The sequence below is a fragment of the Gobio gobio genome (genome assembly GCF_949357685.1).
Source record: "Gobio gobio genome assembly, chromosome: 17".
NCBI lineage: Eukaryota > Metazoa > Chordata > Actinopteri > Cypriniformes > Gobionidae > Gobio > Gobio gobio.
The window spans coordinates 5,765,393-5,781,780 of NC_137110.1; the positions used below are offsets into that span (position 1 = coordinate 5,765,393).

The window sequence follows — 16,388 nt, forward strand, 5'->3', positions numbered from 1 at the left end:
TCTACATATATCGCCCAATAGTGATATGGCAATATATCATGCATCCCTAATTCTGATTCTTATGCTGCGTTCCAGGCAGGTTTTTGAGCCCGTAAGTTACGACTTCAAACCATGACTTTGTAGCGTTCCAGGCAAAGTCACGGCAAACTGCCTGAGCGCAAGGCATTGTGGTAGCTAGATGTAAACAAAGCATGGCGGACCAATCATTTCTATCGCTAAATGTCACTTATTTGAAGGAAACGGAGGAGAAAAAACGGTGCATAAGGCAAGAGAAGCTGCTATACCTTTTATTTTACGTTATTCGTGTACGACTTTCATAAACACTGCATCCTTAGTGGCCGCCATTGTTGTTTCACGGGCTATGTGACGTCAGAGAGTGTAACTGGGAGTACATGGATCTAGTACGAGTTCACGGGTTTGACTGCCGTTCCAGTGCACTTAGAAGGTTGGAAAAACACGGGTTGCCTGGAACGCGGCAGTAAAATCATGTTTTAAGAAGTAAATCAAGTGCACTTTATCGACACAATCATGTGAATTTTGCTTTCCCTAACTTCACTACATACTAGTTACCACTTCCATTAACACCATTATAAAGCTGGATGTATTTTGGATGCCTCACACCCAATACATAATTGCAGTACAAGGTAATCTTTACTACATCTAAGACGTGTAATACAGCTGCTCTTTTTAGGTTTCTGTTTTCTAGTTTTGATTACAATCTCTGAATAGTGTACTTGTAGACCTCAGCAGGAAAACCAAACCAAGGTGCAGGCAGCTTCATCTGGGATCAAGTACACACCCATGTCAAATGTGACCTGCCTATATGTGCTATGACAATAACTTTGTTTTAAACGGGGTGATGAGCATATTCTTAAAGTGCCCTTATTATGCTATTTTAATGGTTCCTAATTTTGGAGGTCTCCTACAACGGGTTTACATGCATTAACCTTAATTGTCTCATAATATGCACTGCAGCATCGCCTTTTTTCTCTCAGTGACTGAAGAGGTTCTATAAACCCCGCCTTTCCGAGAGCTACTCTGCTCTGATTGGTCCGATGGCCCAGTCGGCCATTACCATATCTGAATTTCGACATGTCGTCGTCAACACAAACTCTTCCAGTCTCAGCTACAACTACAGTGTTTGAGGGCGGGGCAAAGTAGACATAGATGGGCATTATGATATTTATAGGGCCCTATGATTTCCGTGATGCGGAAAACATGGACAGAATAAAAACTGAATTTACTGTATAACGCAGAATTTCACGAAATTGGTCAAATCTTGGATGGATGAATCAAAAGCATGTCAGTACACTTGAATCAAATCACGAGAACAATGTCTGTGATTATTAAACCACAAAAAGACTATTTATATATGAATCCTGCATGTTCTGCATTTCATTTACACATGCGTGACGCTTGCAGTGTTTCAGTCTCTGCAGACTCACTATATGAGGACATGAACGCATGAACTTCATCTCCAGAGCCGCTCTGAGAGTCACTTCATCAGCATTTCTGCGTTTCATTTGAGAGAAACTATCGCCATATCATAAACACAGAAACTCAAAGGTTCTTCACGGCAACCCGTCAAAATAAGTTTGGTTTAACTTGAAGAAATAATTAACGAAATATAGTACTGTTGTACAGTAGAATTTAGAATGTGATGATAATAATACTAACTCTTATAGTAATAACAATAATAATAAAAACTTTATTTTTTAAGGAATAATTAACATTTTTCTTCCATGTTTTAATTTTAACAGTAAAGCTCTGTTGTGCAGCATTTCATATGATTAAAAAATAAATTAAATTAGTGTTTTATGCCTTCATTTGATGGCCAGAAAAGTTTAAATACACAGAAATTCTGAAAAAAAGAACTTTCAAGAACTGATTCTTGAATCAATGATTGTTAAATGTAATTAAACTATTAAAATGGAATCCAGACAACTTAAAACAGAAAACAGAATTTGGTACAAATAAAACAGAATGTGAGAAAAAAAAGTATTTTATAGGGCCCTAAATATGTAATAACTTTTAATAAAGTTATTGTTTCACGATTTAAATTAATTGTGCATGCTTTTGGATTACTAAAATTGAATTTAACCATTAAAATGGAGTCGGAAATTAAAACGGAATTTGGGAAAAATAAAACGGATTTCATAGGGCCTTATATTTATTAGTGCGACTGGAATTACTGGCGACTCGTTTCAGGCAGTTCAGTATCGAGTGTTTCTTTTAGGAGACAATAACTGTTTGATCTTTGAAACTTTGTAGATCTTTTACACTCACAAACAGCTATATTACACACTGCATGAAAGGTAATATCTGAAAAAAGCATAAAAGGGGCACTTTAAAGCATACAGTAGCCTATATCTGCTGTGTCATTGAGAAGACAACAACTGTGCATCCTGAACAAATATATATATATATATATTTCTCTACTGGAATCTATGCATATTGCACCATTACAGTAAAACTTCACATTTTTGTTAATTGTTAGCACAAACCTACTAAAGTACCATAATGATAGATATTGTAAAATAGATATTTTGTTTAAAACATTTAAGCATTCATATGTCTATTCCCTTGGTTGCGGTACATTGTCCTCTACTCCAAGAACGTGGGTTGATGACAACGAGTAAGTGTGTGACACACATATACAAAACACGAACAGTATACAAATACAAATAAGCCGATGTTTGTGTTCACGGTAACGTCTTAAGGCATATTGCATCCTTGGATAATAATAGCTTGTATATGTTCCACTCATAGTGTCTTTAGTGATGTTATAGATTATACAGACATTTATTTCAAGTTTTGTAAAGTAGCTGATGGCGGTTTGTTCTGCAGCATGTTACGTTATTATGAAGCTCCACCGTTGTGCTTTCATTCACTTTGTCTTTTGAGTCCTTAGCATCTCGTCACATTGTGTGTTTCGCGTGGTTATGACAGTGCTCGCAGGGCAGCATGAACAGAGTAACGTATATGAAAACATGATAAGAATATTTTGGCACAAAGCCTGTTTTAAGAGCATCTAGATTTTGGCGTTGTGACATAAAACTGTTCAGTCAACCCGGAAGGACAATTAGTCATGGAAAATCATGTTGCCCTTTACGGTCGGTTTCTAAACTAAAGACAGTACAACGATTACTACTATGATGTATAAATATGTTACATTTAAATATATATATATATAATTTATTTTTTCACATTACAGCAAGGGATCATTTTGTAGTTAAATGAGAATGGGGAGGGCATGTTCAAACTTTGTTTTGTTGAAAATATCAGGCTTTTAAGGAAATTTAAGATTAAAGTGTGAAAATCTGCCATTGACCTTCATTTTTTGAGTGTTTACCACTGAAAATTTGACAGATGGCACCATTTCAATACGTTAATTGTTTTTTTCTTGTGTTTATTTGCATCCTGAATCATGATAGTATTTGTTTCTATTTAATCATTTATAATAGCCTTGTGCATTGATTTGTGTTGCCATGTCCACTTATTATACACGACTTTGTGCTTGTTTTAGTCACTTATAAATGTGGGTTGCAGTTTATTGGGCGTATATAAAAACATCTTTTTCCTTTCCCAAGTGAGTGTAAATATAAAAGGATATACGATTTTTATGTTGATTGAACTAATTGTTTTTATGTTGATCAGTTCAATTAAGTAATTATCCTATTTTTATAATTCTATTATTATTATTATTTGCTTATGTTGAGGAAAGTTGCTTTCTTTGGGGGCGGGTTTTCAGACCAAGTTGTTTTTTTTTAGATCTGGGAACACAGCAGACCAAAAAAATTGATGCCGAGTGTCATGGAAACAGCTATGAGATCTGTCATTTACTGATAAATGAAGCCAAAAACTTGCTATTTATGCTGCCTTGCAAGCACTGTTTCCTTTTGGGAATGCAAGTGTGTTTTTTCAACGTGATTCGGTTGTGCTACGTGTTGAGCGTTTCAGAAGGAACCGGATTACCGTTCGCGGCGTCGGCCGTGGCGTTCGGTTCACATTCCACGAGCGTCTCCCTTCCATCACCTTCAGCTAACTGCCTCATCCTCATATTAATGGATCCATAAGATTTCATGGGTCTTCTAGCGAAAGTCCTCCGGCGATACAGTTCCCCTTTGCATATAGACACCATTAATAAAACGGATAAGAGCATTCCTCCCAGAGTGAGCAAACCAAGTCCCGCAATAATACATTTGTCGAGGTGAGAACCGAGTTGTGCGTAGTACATCTCAAGTTTCTCCATCTGGCGTGCTGTCACTTGGTCCGGGTTTCTCTTGGGATCGTATATGCGATTACCACTAATATGATTCCACTTATGAGGAAAATGAGTGCGAAAATGAACCCGTAGTCCACCGATTGGTCGTTATACTCGAGCTCAGGTTCGTCTTCGGAGCGCGGTGACGGCACTTCTCTATGAATAGGCTGCGGATTTGACTGGCAATTGATGGAGGTGAAGCCAGTTCCAGATGTTCTGGAGGTAACGCGGATCCTCGTTCCCGGATCCTCATCCTCGAACGACGCGTTTTCGATGCCGGTGGCCGGCCGCGGTCCTGAGGAGGTCTGAGGAGGTTCTCGCCTGCTCCCGTCCCCCAGTTCACGGAGCTCCACTGCGTTCAGGGACTCCATCGACACGGAGCGCTTGCACTCATGTTGAATCAAATGCCTCTTGTTTCACCTTAAAAAGATAAATAGACTTCTTTGAAATGTTTAAAAACACCAAATAACCATTCCAAAGGACATCAGTTTTCTTAGGCCCTGTTTACACCTGGTATTAAGATGCGTTTAGTTTGATCGGATCACATCTGAACTGGACGACGCTAAATACAGGAGTAAACGGGGTCTAAAACGCTTTGATCTTGTCCACTTTCAACCACTTCCAGAGGTAGTCAAAAAAGCATTTTGTAGTGTGAACGCTCATGTGGTTAAATGGGTGCGAACGAACCTAATGCATTTTGGGAATCGCGCTGACCTGACTGGATTTAAACTTTGTTGTCTGGAGACCTAAGTTTGGTTTGAAGATAAAAAACGTACCAAACACAATGTACGTTTTTCATTGTGCACCATTCCTGATTTCTGAGTAACACACACTCACAGTGTTCGGCATGATCTTGCGGCTGTCAGAGCAGAAACTAAAGCTGCAGCTCTCTGTATGTTTTTGTTTTCTCAGGTCGTTCATATATGAATTGCGTGAACTTATTTCGTCCATTAGATCGAAAGATCTGAAAAAAACAACAACCCTGAAACGCATCTTAATACCAAGTGTAAACAGGGCCTTAGGTGTGTTTTAATTTTCTTTTTCACAAAGTCAATCTATTACACAGTGCCTGTTTGGCTTTTTGACCAAAAAATATATTTAAAGGCACAATATGTAAGATTTTTGGATTCAAATATCCAAAAACCACCAGAACAATGTTACATACGTATTTTGTTGACTTGTGTTCTTGCATTATCGCAAATGTTTCCAAGAATGTTTAAATCCAGAGAAATAAGCTATTTTAACCAGGACACGGACCGGTGAAGAACCGTGTTACCCTCAATTTCCGGTTTTATTTTGTAGAAACCATGGAAACCCCAAAGATGCTTTAATATCTGATGTGTTTTATTAGACGGTGAGCAACTGTTTGGATCATTGATGGACAGAAACTAATGATTGTTCTCCAGCTCAACACAGTCTTATTGTTTAAATCTGGTGTTGTTGATTTACCGCGAGTACCATGTTTTACCGCCTAATATGATCTCGCTCACTGCAGTGTGAACAAGTGGGCAGCGTAGCATTATAACATAACTTTAACACACTCAAATGTGTGTAATATCATAAAATTCCCTGCGTTCCCCTACACACACATGAGCAGAAGAAGCGGAAGCGCTCGTCTGACAGAACAAAAAGCTCCACTGCTCTCGTCTCTCATTAGCAATCGCTCCAGCGCCTCGTTCAGCTCCACCTGCTTCATACTACAGTAACGCTAATAAATCTGTAATACATGAGCTCATCCATGAAAATGATTTCTACCCGAGTCCCGTCGGATTCTTTTCCACCGGCTGTAGAGGTGAAGAAACAACTCCCATGATCCCACGAGGCATCATCAAGCTACGCCTTTCTTTTGAATAAGCGACCTCTAGTGGACAAAATTACATATTGTGCCTTTAAGAATAAAACACAGCAGCATGTGATGTATCGCAAAAGTGGGGTATATCAATGTAAACAAAATAACTATTACAGTAAATCTGCAGATCGTGGTTTTAGTAATCACCATTCAAACTGTTTCTAAAATTCAAATGACCTTCAGACCATGTCTGACAAAAGTTATCAAACTTATGATAATAATGGTATTTAAAACCGATTGCCTGTGTATCAACAAGAGAAGTAGGCGTTGTTTGCATTGCTTATTGATTGACATTCAACTTCTATTTCTCTTTGGAAACATGTCAAAGTTGGGAGGTGTGGCAGTGTGAAAAATAAAACTTGAGCTTGTTACCAAAAGGTTACAGGTTCAATTCTGCAGAGACCAATCCAAGAGCTTTCTATATCAACATTGTGCCCTTGAACTAGTGGTATAAACCCAGGTATCTCCAGAGGACTGTCCCTGCAGTAAGCGGACTGTGGTGTACATGCTTGGCGTGGACATTTTAAAAGCATAGTTCACCCAAAACTGAAAATTATGCTTCCTACTATGGAGGGCTACCGTCTTACTTCTGTTGAACACAAAATAAGATATTTTGTGTTCGACAGAAGAAAGAAATTCATGCAGGTTTGGAACAACTTGAGGTTGAGAAAAATGATGACAGAATTTTCATTTTTGAGTGAACTATCCCTTTAATGATTGCTCACGGTTTTATGTGTGTTTACAGTTAAAGCATTGAAATGTCACATTAGCAGCATAACTCAGCTCTGATATTGATCTAGTGGTTTCATTAATGTAAATAATAACCATTCAATCACTGCAAGCCAGTTTAAACAATTGCCACAATAATATGTTTTTTTTGTGGGTAATGGAATAATTTAAGACATGCAGTTTTTCACTAATAAGATTATATTCATATAAAAATAATGTATCATAAATGATTTCTGTACATAAGAAGAGAAAAAGGAGATGTAATTTGATTATATAGTTGGCCTAACCAGCTAACAAGGAATGCACTTTGACTAACGCTCTGACAACGTTCTCTAAATGTTAATAGAATGTCATTCAAATGATCTGGTCTTTAATAATGTTCTCAAAACATTATTTATAAATTGTTCATGGAAGTTTTTTTTCTGAAAAGTTTTAGTTGGATTATGTTCATCCAACATGCATTACAGTGAGATTTCCACACCCACCTCCCCAAAACAGACGTCAAAGTAATATATAGAGAGGGTGGGGGTGTGAAGTTATTATTTTTTCATTCAATAGGATTAAGCAAGGTTTTTAAACCTTTAGATTATGATAAAAAATAGATCGCGAGAGCATGTATATTTCACCGAATATGCATAGCAACCATTGTGGTAAATTTTGAGCGGTCATTATGCATCACTTTATTATACATTTACATCATAGATTTATCACCACAACTAAAATCTTTAATTTAGATTACTTTTAGATTATTGTGCTAGTAGACGCAATTAATAACAACATTGTGCGAGACCGCAACCTTGCACTTCGAAAATTACCCTTACATTTACCATCATACAATGGTCTGTCTGAATACTCGATTCTGATTGGCTGGAAGGTGATAAATAAAACCGTCTAATGCACAAGTAGTTCCAAGTCATTTTGCCTCCTCATTTCCAAGTTGCACACGGAAAAGTAAAAATAAATGAATGAATAAATAAATACATTTAAAAATAAATATATAAATATTAAAATAAATATTAAAAATAATTAACAAATAAATAAAAGTTGAAAATATATACTTTTAAATGTATAAAAGGAGAAAATGATCAATTAAGGGAAAGATAATACAAAATGTAATTTGATAAAAAATAATCATCTTTATTTTATCAAGTCGTTTATTATGTTATTTATTTTCCTATTATCACATTTATATATCTATATTTCTATTTATTCATTTACATAGTTGTATATCTATTCATTTATTTACTTATTCATTCATTCATTCATTTATTTATTTGGTTTGGTCCTCCATAAGTTTGATCACCGTTCTATATTAATGCACTGTTTTCATTGAAGCGCACACACACATAGATAACTCGCACACAGAGCAGAGACACACACAAACATTCTGAAGCACAGACACTTGTTCTCAACACTGCCCCGCGGCTTTTATTAATAAAAAAGCTTCGCTACTGAATCACTGCATTATATTCTTCAGCAACGAGGGGGTTACATCGCTATGTAACCCCCTCGTACTTAAAAACTAGTAATTAAAGTAATTAAAAACTCAGCTTCGTTGTTAATGGAGAGAGAGACGCTGAACAGACACGAGTCCTCATAATTCAAATAAATGTAATCTTACGCACTACTTTATCTCTGCGTCTGATTCAAAGTGGTCACAATGCTAGATAACAAGCCGTAACGGCATCCGACAGTTCTTTGTCTCCACGTCATGCATTAAAATCGCTTAATGCACAGCTAGCAGTGTATTATCCCTGACTTAATCAACTGTCTGATGTTTAAAATAATTTTTTTAATTTTTTTTTAAAATTATTTAAAATAGACAGTTCCCCCTTAAAGCCTCAGTATATTTCGCTGTCCATAAATGTGCACATAAGGCCTGTACACACCGGGACGAATATCGCGCGCGCTTATCGCCAGCGTTTTTCGTAACGTTTTTCGCAAACGGCAACCTCCCGCAGTTTCTCTTGAAGCCAATACGGAAGTGACTTAAACTGCAGTTCATTTAAACTGCAGTTCATCGACTGGCCACTAGAGACAGACTCCAGAAGGAGCAGAATCTCATTGAGCTCATGTTAAAATGCCCAACTTTACAGCAGATAAAAACATGTTTACAGTCTGGGACAAATTGTGGTTTTGGTATATACGGCTAATTTTGCCCTTTATGACGACTGTGAGGGGGGTGAATTTTTTTATAACTCATTCGTTTACATTATATAAAGCCTTAAAGTTCTGCTAAATTAAGGGCGTGGCCACTTCGAGTGACAGGTGGATATAGCCATTTATCTGCTGTCTGTTAGCCATCAGATCAACCCCGCTCCGCCCACATCCCGCCTCTTTGCCCATTTTCTGTTATCCAGGAGGGACGCGCGATAACGCGCTGCCAAGATGGCGACGGCCATCTCGTCCATACTTTGCGCTTCAAAACTGCTCATCAGAATCCTATGGGTGACGTCACGGACACTACGTCCATATTTTTTAACAGTCTATGGTTTTTCGGCGCGTCTTGAGTGTTCACACCCAAGCGATTTTCACTGGCGATGCGCCGAGTGAACGTGCACATTCAGTAGATGATAGCGCTCCCGGTACACAAGGTGGTGCAGCAGCACTTTACGCTTCTGACACTCGCTTGTCACACAGAAGAAGAAGAGAGACAGTATTTACATGCTTGCCAAAACCATAGACATATTATGTCTATGGCCAAAATCATTCACACACGTTTTGCTAACTGGCAAGCAGCATTAGCAGTTCATCTTCTTCTTCGTCGTATCAATGTGTGCTCGGCAAGACCGTTTTGTGCTTGAGCGCCACCAAGTCGTGTTTTACTGTCACTTCCGCAGCTCCAGGCACGTGAACTAAGGCGCTGATCTCATTGGTCGGCCAGTTTTTAATGCGGCACGTCGAAATAAAAAAACGAATTCGAGCCATTTTTTTTTTAAATAGCATTTTTACGCCACACTCACATTGGCGCCCTTTGTTTAGTCACGAGGCGTTAAACGTCGGCGATAAACGCATGCGAAAATCGTCCCGGTGTGAACAGGCCTATAGGCTACACAAAAACAACATAAAGAAAGACCTACATCTCAGTTTCAACTATTATGTTCAAAATTACAATTTAAAGAATTAACCCTGACATCCAACTTAAAGATGCAATATGTTATTTTTCTAGAGGTCGCATATTCAAAACAAAGGCGAAGCTTGATGACGCCTTAATTTTACACAGCTTTTATTCTGCCGCAGACGAGCGCTTCCGCTTCTTCCGCTCGTGTGTGTGGGGGAACGCAGCGCTGTTTTATCATATTACACACATTTGAGTGTGTTAAAATTATGTTATAATGCTACTATGAGACTTGTTCACACTGCAGTGAGCGAGATCATATTAGGCTGTAAAACATGGTACTCGTGGCAAATCAACAACACCAGATTTAAACAATAAGACTAACTGTGCGTTCACACCGCCGCCGGCGAGAGCGTCAAAGTGGCCGGAAGTCATTCAGTCTCAATGGGAGCCCGGCGGCGAGCTCCGGCGAGAGCGGCGCGGCGCGTCTTGGACGATTTGGGCGTCGAGGAGAGTTGGGATCAGGTCAACTTTATGGTAATGAGCTACGACGCGCTTCGGCGGCAGCCGGCGGCAACCAATGGGAATGTAGAAGTGCTCCGCTTGAGATGATTCTAGAGAACGCAGCGCTGTAAACTTTGGTTCCGACCACATTAGTTCCCAAGCAAAATAGAGAGAGGTTAATCACTGCTGGTGCGGCGGGTTTGATAAGAAGATGCGCAACATTATTTATACACCATACAAATGGCTTTTAATTGGTTTATTTCGTTAGCAAACATGTAACTATAATTGTTAAGTTCTTTCCATCGATCTGCTTTTTTTTAACTTTCACATTTAAATGATTTCATGAGGTTATATTATACGGTTATACCCTACTTGTGGTCAGTCAGCACAAACGCCGATCAACATGATTGTTTGCTTTGCAGCCCCTTTAAATGCCATTTAAATGCCTTTAAATGTTTCAAAAAAGCAGCGCGTCCACGAATCTTCTACAGCGTCGATGGCAGAGCGGCCAGAGCGAAGTTTGACGCTCTCGCCGGCGGCGGTGTGAACGCACAGTAACTGTGTTGAGCTGGAGAACAATGACTAGTTTCTGTCCATCAATTATCCAAACAGTTGCTCACCATGTCTAATAAAACACATTATAAATTAAAGCTGTAAAGCTGCTTTAAAACAATCTACATTGTTAAAAGCGCTATATAAATAAAGTTGACTTGACTTGACTTGAAGCGGCTTTGGTGTTTCCATGGTTTCTATCAAGGGTGTGATGTCATTGATAGGCGACACACGGTCTGTGTCCATGGTTAAAATTGCTTATTTCTCTGGATTTAAACATTCTTGGAAACATTTAAGTACACAAGTCAACAAAATATATATAACACTGTTCTAGTGGTTTTTGGATATTTTAATCCAAAAATCTTACATATAGTGCCTTTAATCTTTATTTTATTTTTGTTACATTTTTGTAATTCCATCATAAACTAAACGAGAATTAACGGTTATAATTTACAACAGGCTCTTTGTCCCCAAGTGATGGTTTTGCTTACGGATTCTCTGGCCCGTTTTACCTGAACGCAGGAGTTCTGTCGTTTAAACAGCTCTGGTTTTGCGACATATTTGTAACGAATAAAAGAGACACAACACAAATAGCGGTCTGGACAATGTGCAGAGACATCAAATTCCGCTCCAGATGATTTACCACAGACTGCCCATTTTACCTGACTTCACCCAACGCGTAAAATCTCATTTCTTCAGAGCGATATAATAACCAGGCGAGGCGTCGACTATTATTTACCCGTGTATGCTCACATTAACGCGTTCTGTGCGCTTATAGCTTCACATGTGACCTTGTAACATCTCAATGAATATTTAACAATCAGTGTTTATATCGTGCGACCAACACCTCCTAATATGTTTACGCGTCCTTAATGTTCTTGGAAAGAAAGAGAAGGCGTCCTTACCTTCGGGCGCGATCTCTCCGCGGATATCATAGTAACGGTGGGATGCTGACAGGAAGACTCTGAGATCTCGAGGGGTGATTTAGCCATGCGCGAGAGAAACACGGTCATTTTCAGGCAGCATTAAACACAAATGACAAAAAAAAAACAAAAAAAAAACATGTCAGATTATTCATCATTAATAACGACAGCTGTCGATGCACATTTTGCGTTATGAAGTGAAGTGCACCTTTAGTATGCACTAGATCAGCTTCAATGGTGTCTGTTCAGATGCCCTCAATAAGGGATGTGGGTTTAATTATTAAAAATGCCACTATTAGGATCAATTTTACATGCTGTCAGGGCTTCTGGTGGACTTTTTGCTCTGTATTGCTTATTATTTTGTTAATATATTCATTTATGTATTTTATATTAAATTATATTATACTTAGTCATTTTTTATATTTATATACACACACACACGAAGGGTTTTCATGTTTTATGGGGACAATCCATCCATAGACATAATGATTTTTATAGTGTACAAACTGTATATTATATCCCCTAAACCCATCACAGAAAACTTAGCATTTTTACATTTCAAAATAAATAAATACATAAATAAATAAAAACAAAAAGTTAAAGTGTGTGATTTATTAGCTGTTTTTTTGTTTTGTGTCATGGGGACCAAAATTGTCCCCACAAGGACAAGGAATTCAGATATTGCAATCTTTGTGAGTATATATATCTTCATATAGTTACTTTGTGAGTATATATATCTTCATATACTTTGTGAGTATATATATCTTCATATAGTTACTTTGTGAGTATATATATCTTCATATACTTTGTGAGTATATATATCTTCATATAGTCCAAAATTACATAGGGTTTACCTGAACCACACACACACACACACACACACACACACACACACACACACACACACACACACACACACACACACACACACACACACACACACACACACACACACACACACACACACACACACACACAGAGAGACACACACACACACACACACACACACACACACACACACACACACACACACACACACACACACACACACACACACACACACACACACACACACACACACACACACACACACACACACACACACACACACACACACACACACACACACACACACACAGACGCACAAACGCACACACAGAGACACACACACACACACACACACACACACACACACACACACACACACAGAGAGAGAGACACACACACAGTCAAAAATAGACATACACACACAAAGACAAACACACATACACAAATGCACACAGACAAACACGCATGCAAGTACGCACACACACACCCACAGAGAGAGAGAGAGAGAGAGAGACAAACGCCCACACAGAGACACACACACTCATACACACGCATACACACACAAAGACAAAAACACACATACACAAATGCACACAGACAAACACGCACGCACGCACGCAAGCACGCACGCACGCACGCACGCACGCACGCACGCACGCACACACACACACACACACACACACACACACACACACACACACACACACACACACAAATGCACACAGACAAACACAGAGACACACACACACACACACACACATGCACAGAGATACACACACACACACACACACACACACACACACACACACACACACACACACACACACACACACACACACACACACACACACACTGCTTTTCCCCTTCTACCTTGATGCTAATGTTTTGATATTTGTGTTTTATGGCTGGGTTTTGTATCCTTCGTTTGCTATCCGGATAGACAAACAATTCAGTTGAACATACAGTAGCCTATATCTGATACAAATACAGATATTGCATTTCTAATAAGTTTCCAGTGAATGGTGTGGGATGCTTAATATGCACTAAAAACCGGACCAATATGGCATCACTAGGCTCATAGATCAGCAAAACACATTACAACAGTTTGCATTATTATACCAAAATACACGTTTTGTCTTTCAACCTTGCAGTTACATTGAGCACAAACAGCCTACATCAATCATCAATCGAAAAAACACCCGGGCCTGATGATGAGGCGCAAAGACAGTGAATGAATTTTCATCAGGCATCTGCGGGACACAGGCCGTCGGTTGGGTCCTTAGAGTTGCACAGATCTACGCAATCAGCTAAAGAACTCAATGGCGACGGCTTATATGCGAGATCGGGATTGCATTTAAAGAATGGCAGGTCTGACATTATCATTTCAGTGTTTTTGAGTTTTTAAGCGTGTTTATTTGAGACTGCCACAATTCTATACGTTCACATTTGTGGTCGGAAAGTTTATTTTCTCTGTAACTCCTAGCCACATGCTAGATATCCGGTTAGCAAACACGCTAACAGCACAATGTTTTTATTGTTCATACGTGTTCTGTTTTGATGACATTATTTAAAAACACATCCTGAAATTTTGAATATGTTCATAATTAATCATAATGTCACACTACTTGCTAGATTTCTAGCTTTTTTTGTTGTTATTGTCGAGCGTTCTTGTAAACGAAGCCAAAATGGGGAAATTGAGCTCACATTTTTAAAATGTCAGGGCTGTACAAAGAATAATATTTTTCAAAACACAAAGTGAAACATTGGAAATGTACATAATTGATTACAAAGCCACACTAATTACTAAATATTTATATATATTTTTAAAGTTTAGTCGATTCTTCGTGTAAACAGTGTAAGGAATGTCTAAATTTGGAAACTTTTATTATTTTCCTAAAAGAAACCCCACTGTTTTTTATTAGATGTCTAAATGTTTTGCTCTTTTTTCATACTACTAAACATTTTAATGTGTTTAGGGATGTGCAAAGTATTAACTGAAATATTAGAAATGTCCATAATTAATTATAATCTCACATTAGTTACCAAATCTCTTTTGTAGCTCGTCAATCTTTCATGTAAACAGAGTGAGGTCAGTCTAAATGGGGAAACTATTATTTTCAACAAAAGCAACAACCCTAAATCTTTTAAATGTATGATAAGCTACTAAACTGTTCCAGTTTCAGATTGTCTATGAAATCTTCCTCTTTTGAAACATTTGATGAAATCGAGTACACTAGTTAAATATGACTTGGTGCTGTCATGTTTACATAGATAGACCTTAGACTCAACGCCTGGAACTAAAAATAGCCCTCAGCTGCACAATATCCTAAAATACACCGATGCTTTGACCTCGGTCCCTTATAAGGTGGCGCGAGTGGAGTATCAAATTGTTTTCTCTTTGTCTCTCCTTTTCCAAAGGCCTCGCCTGGTGTTTGGATACTGTGTCTAATCCCTTGCAGATACACAGGGGATTTGTGATCGTGTAGCGTCACGTGGGATATCCGAGCTCAAACCAGGCACCCGCACTCAGAGACCATGTACTGCCTCCAGTGGTTACTCCCGGTCCTCCTGATCCCCAAACCGTTGAATCCAGCCCTGTGGTTCAACCACTCCATGTTCATGGGCTTCTACCTGCTCAGCTTCCTGTTGGAGAGGAAGCCGTGTACCATTTGTGCCTTAGTCTTCCTGGCGGCGCTGTTTCTCATCTGCTACAGCTGCTGGGGAAACTGCTTCCTGTACCACTGCCACGATTCTCCACTGCCGGACTCCGCACACGACCCTAACATTGTGGGCACCTAGACTCGGTTTTCCCCCCCGGACCTCGATCCGGACTGCGAGTAGAAGAGCCGCGGGGAATGCTGGGAAGTTTCAGTTCGCTATACCCATGTTGAAAACCGCTGTAACCCGTAACAAAGCGCCCTCGCTCCCTGACTCGAGTCTCCTCCCCGCGGCCAAGGGCGTGTGAAGCTTGCATGGGTTCCATTCTCGTTGTGTTCGGTGCACTTTTTTTCATTTCTGAATGCTGAATTTTTCCAAAGGGGTAGATGATAATGTGTGTGCGTGTGTATACGTTTGTATATTACGATTTTTGGGTGTCAATAATCAGTATGAGTCCAAGTGTTAAGCGGATAAACGCCAGATGAATTTTGTCATGTACGTTGAGCTGAAGGCGTGCTTCTGCACCGCTGAGTCGGCTCAAATGCTGTCACCACTTTTAATTCAATAAAGTTTCTAATGATCAAATGCTGTGTGTGCGCAGATGAAAAGTGTGACAGTGTGAACTTCAGAACAGCTGTGTGCATCAATCATGAAATTATTTTTTCACTGTATACTGATCCATTCTGTGCATGCATTTCTCCGGAGGAACGTCTTCGTTGAGCAAATACAACCCATAGTGCTTTTCACTAGCAGTGTGAGTCTCATTAAAGCAGTTTTACTAGAACTAGACAGACCTGGGGCCTGTACCATGAAGCCAGTTTAGCTGGCTAGCCAGATATGTTCAAGCTTAGTTTGTGTCAATCCTGGGTATTAGGTCCATTAAAGTGGCTTGGCTTTTTGCAGTGTTTCTCTCCATAGTAACTTGTGCTCCAGGGCAGGTTATGTTCTGGATAAGAGATCTCAAACTGAAACTGGACCAATCAGCTGTGAGCAAAGTGACACACCCCTGATGGAATAAAGTCA

At 39.1% G+C, this 16,388-nt stretch overlaps 2 protein-coding genes across 2 annotated transcripts; one reads left to right on the forward strand and one right to left on the reverse strand.

Annotated features, from left to right (window-relative positions):
* Positions 1-3,940: 3,940 nt before the first annotated feature.
* On the reverse strand, positions 3,941-4,635 carry tmem74b (transmembrane protein 74B; the record flags this gene model as incomplete). Its single annotated transcript, XM_079840935.1, is given in 2 exon segments — positions 3,941-4,281; positions 4,284-4,635. Coding segments are annotated over 2 exon segments (693 nt in total).
* Positions 4,636-13,979: 9,344 nt separating this feature from the next.
* blcap (bladder cancer associated protein) lies at positions 13,980-15,641 on the forward strand. Its single transcript, XM_079840004.1, has 2 exons — positions 13,980-14,075; positions 15,126-15,641. The coding sequence occupies exon 2, from the start codon at positions 15,243-15,245 to the stop codon at positions 15,504-15,506; it is 264 nt and encodes an 87-aa protein (XP_079696130.1). The 5' UTR covers positions 13,980-14,075; positions 15,126-15,242; the 3' UTR covers positions 15,507-15,641.
* The last annotated feature ends 747 nt before the right edge of the window (positions 15,642-16,388 follow it).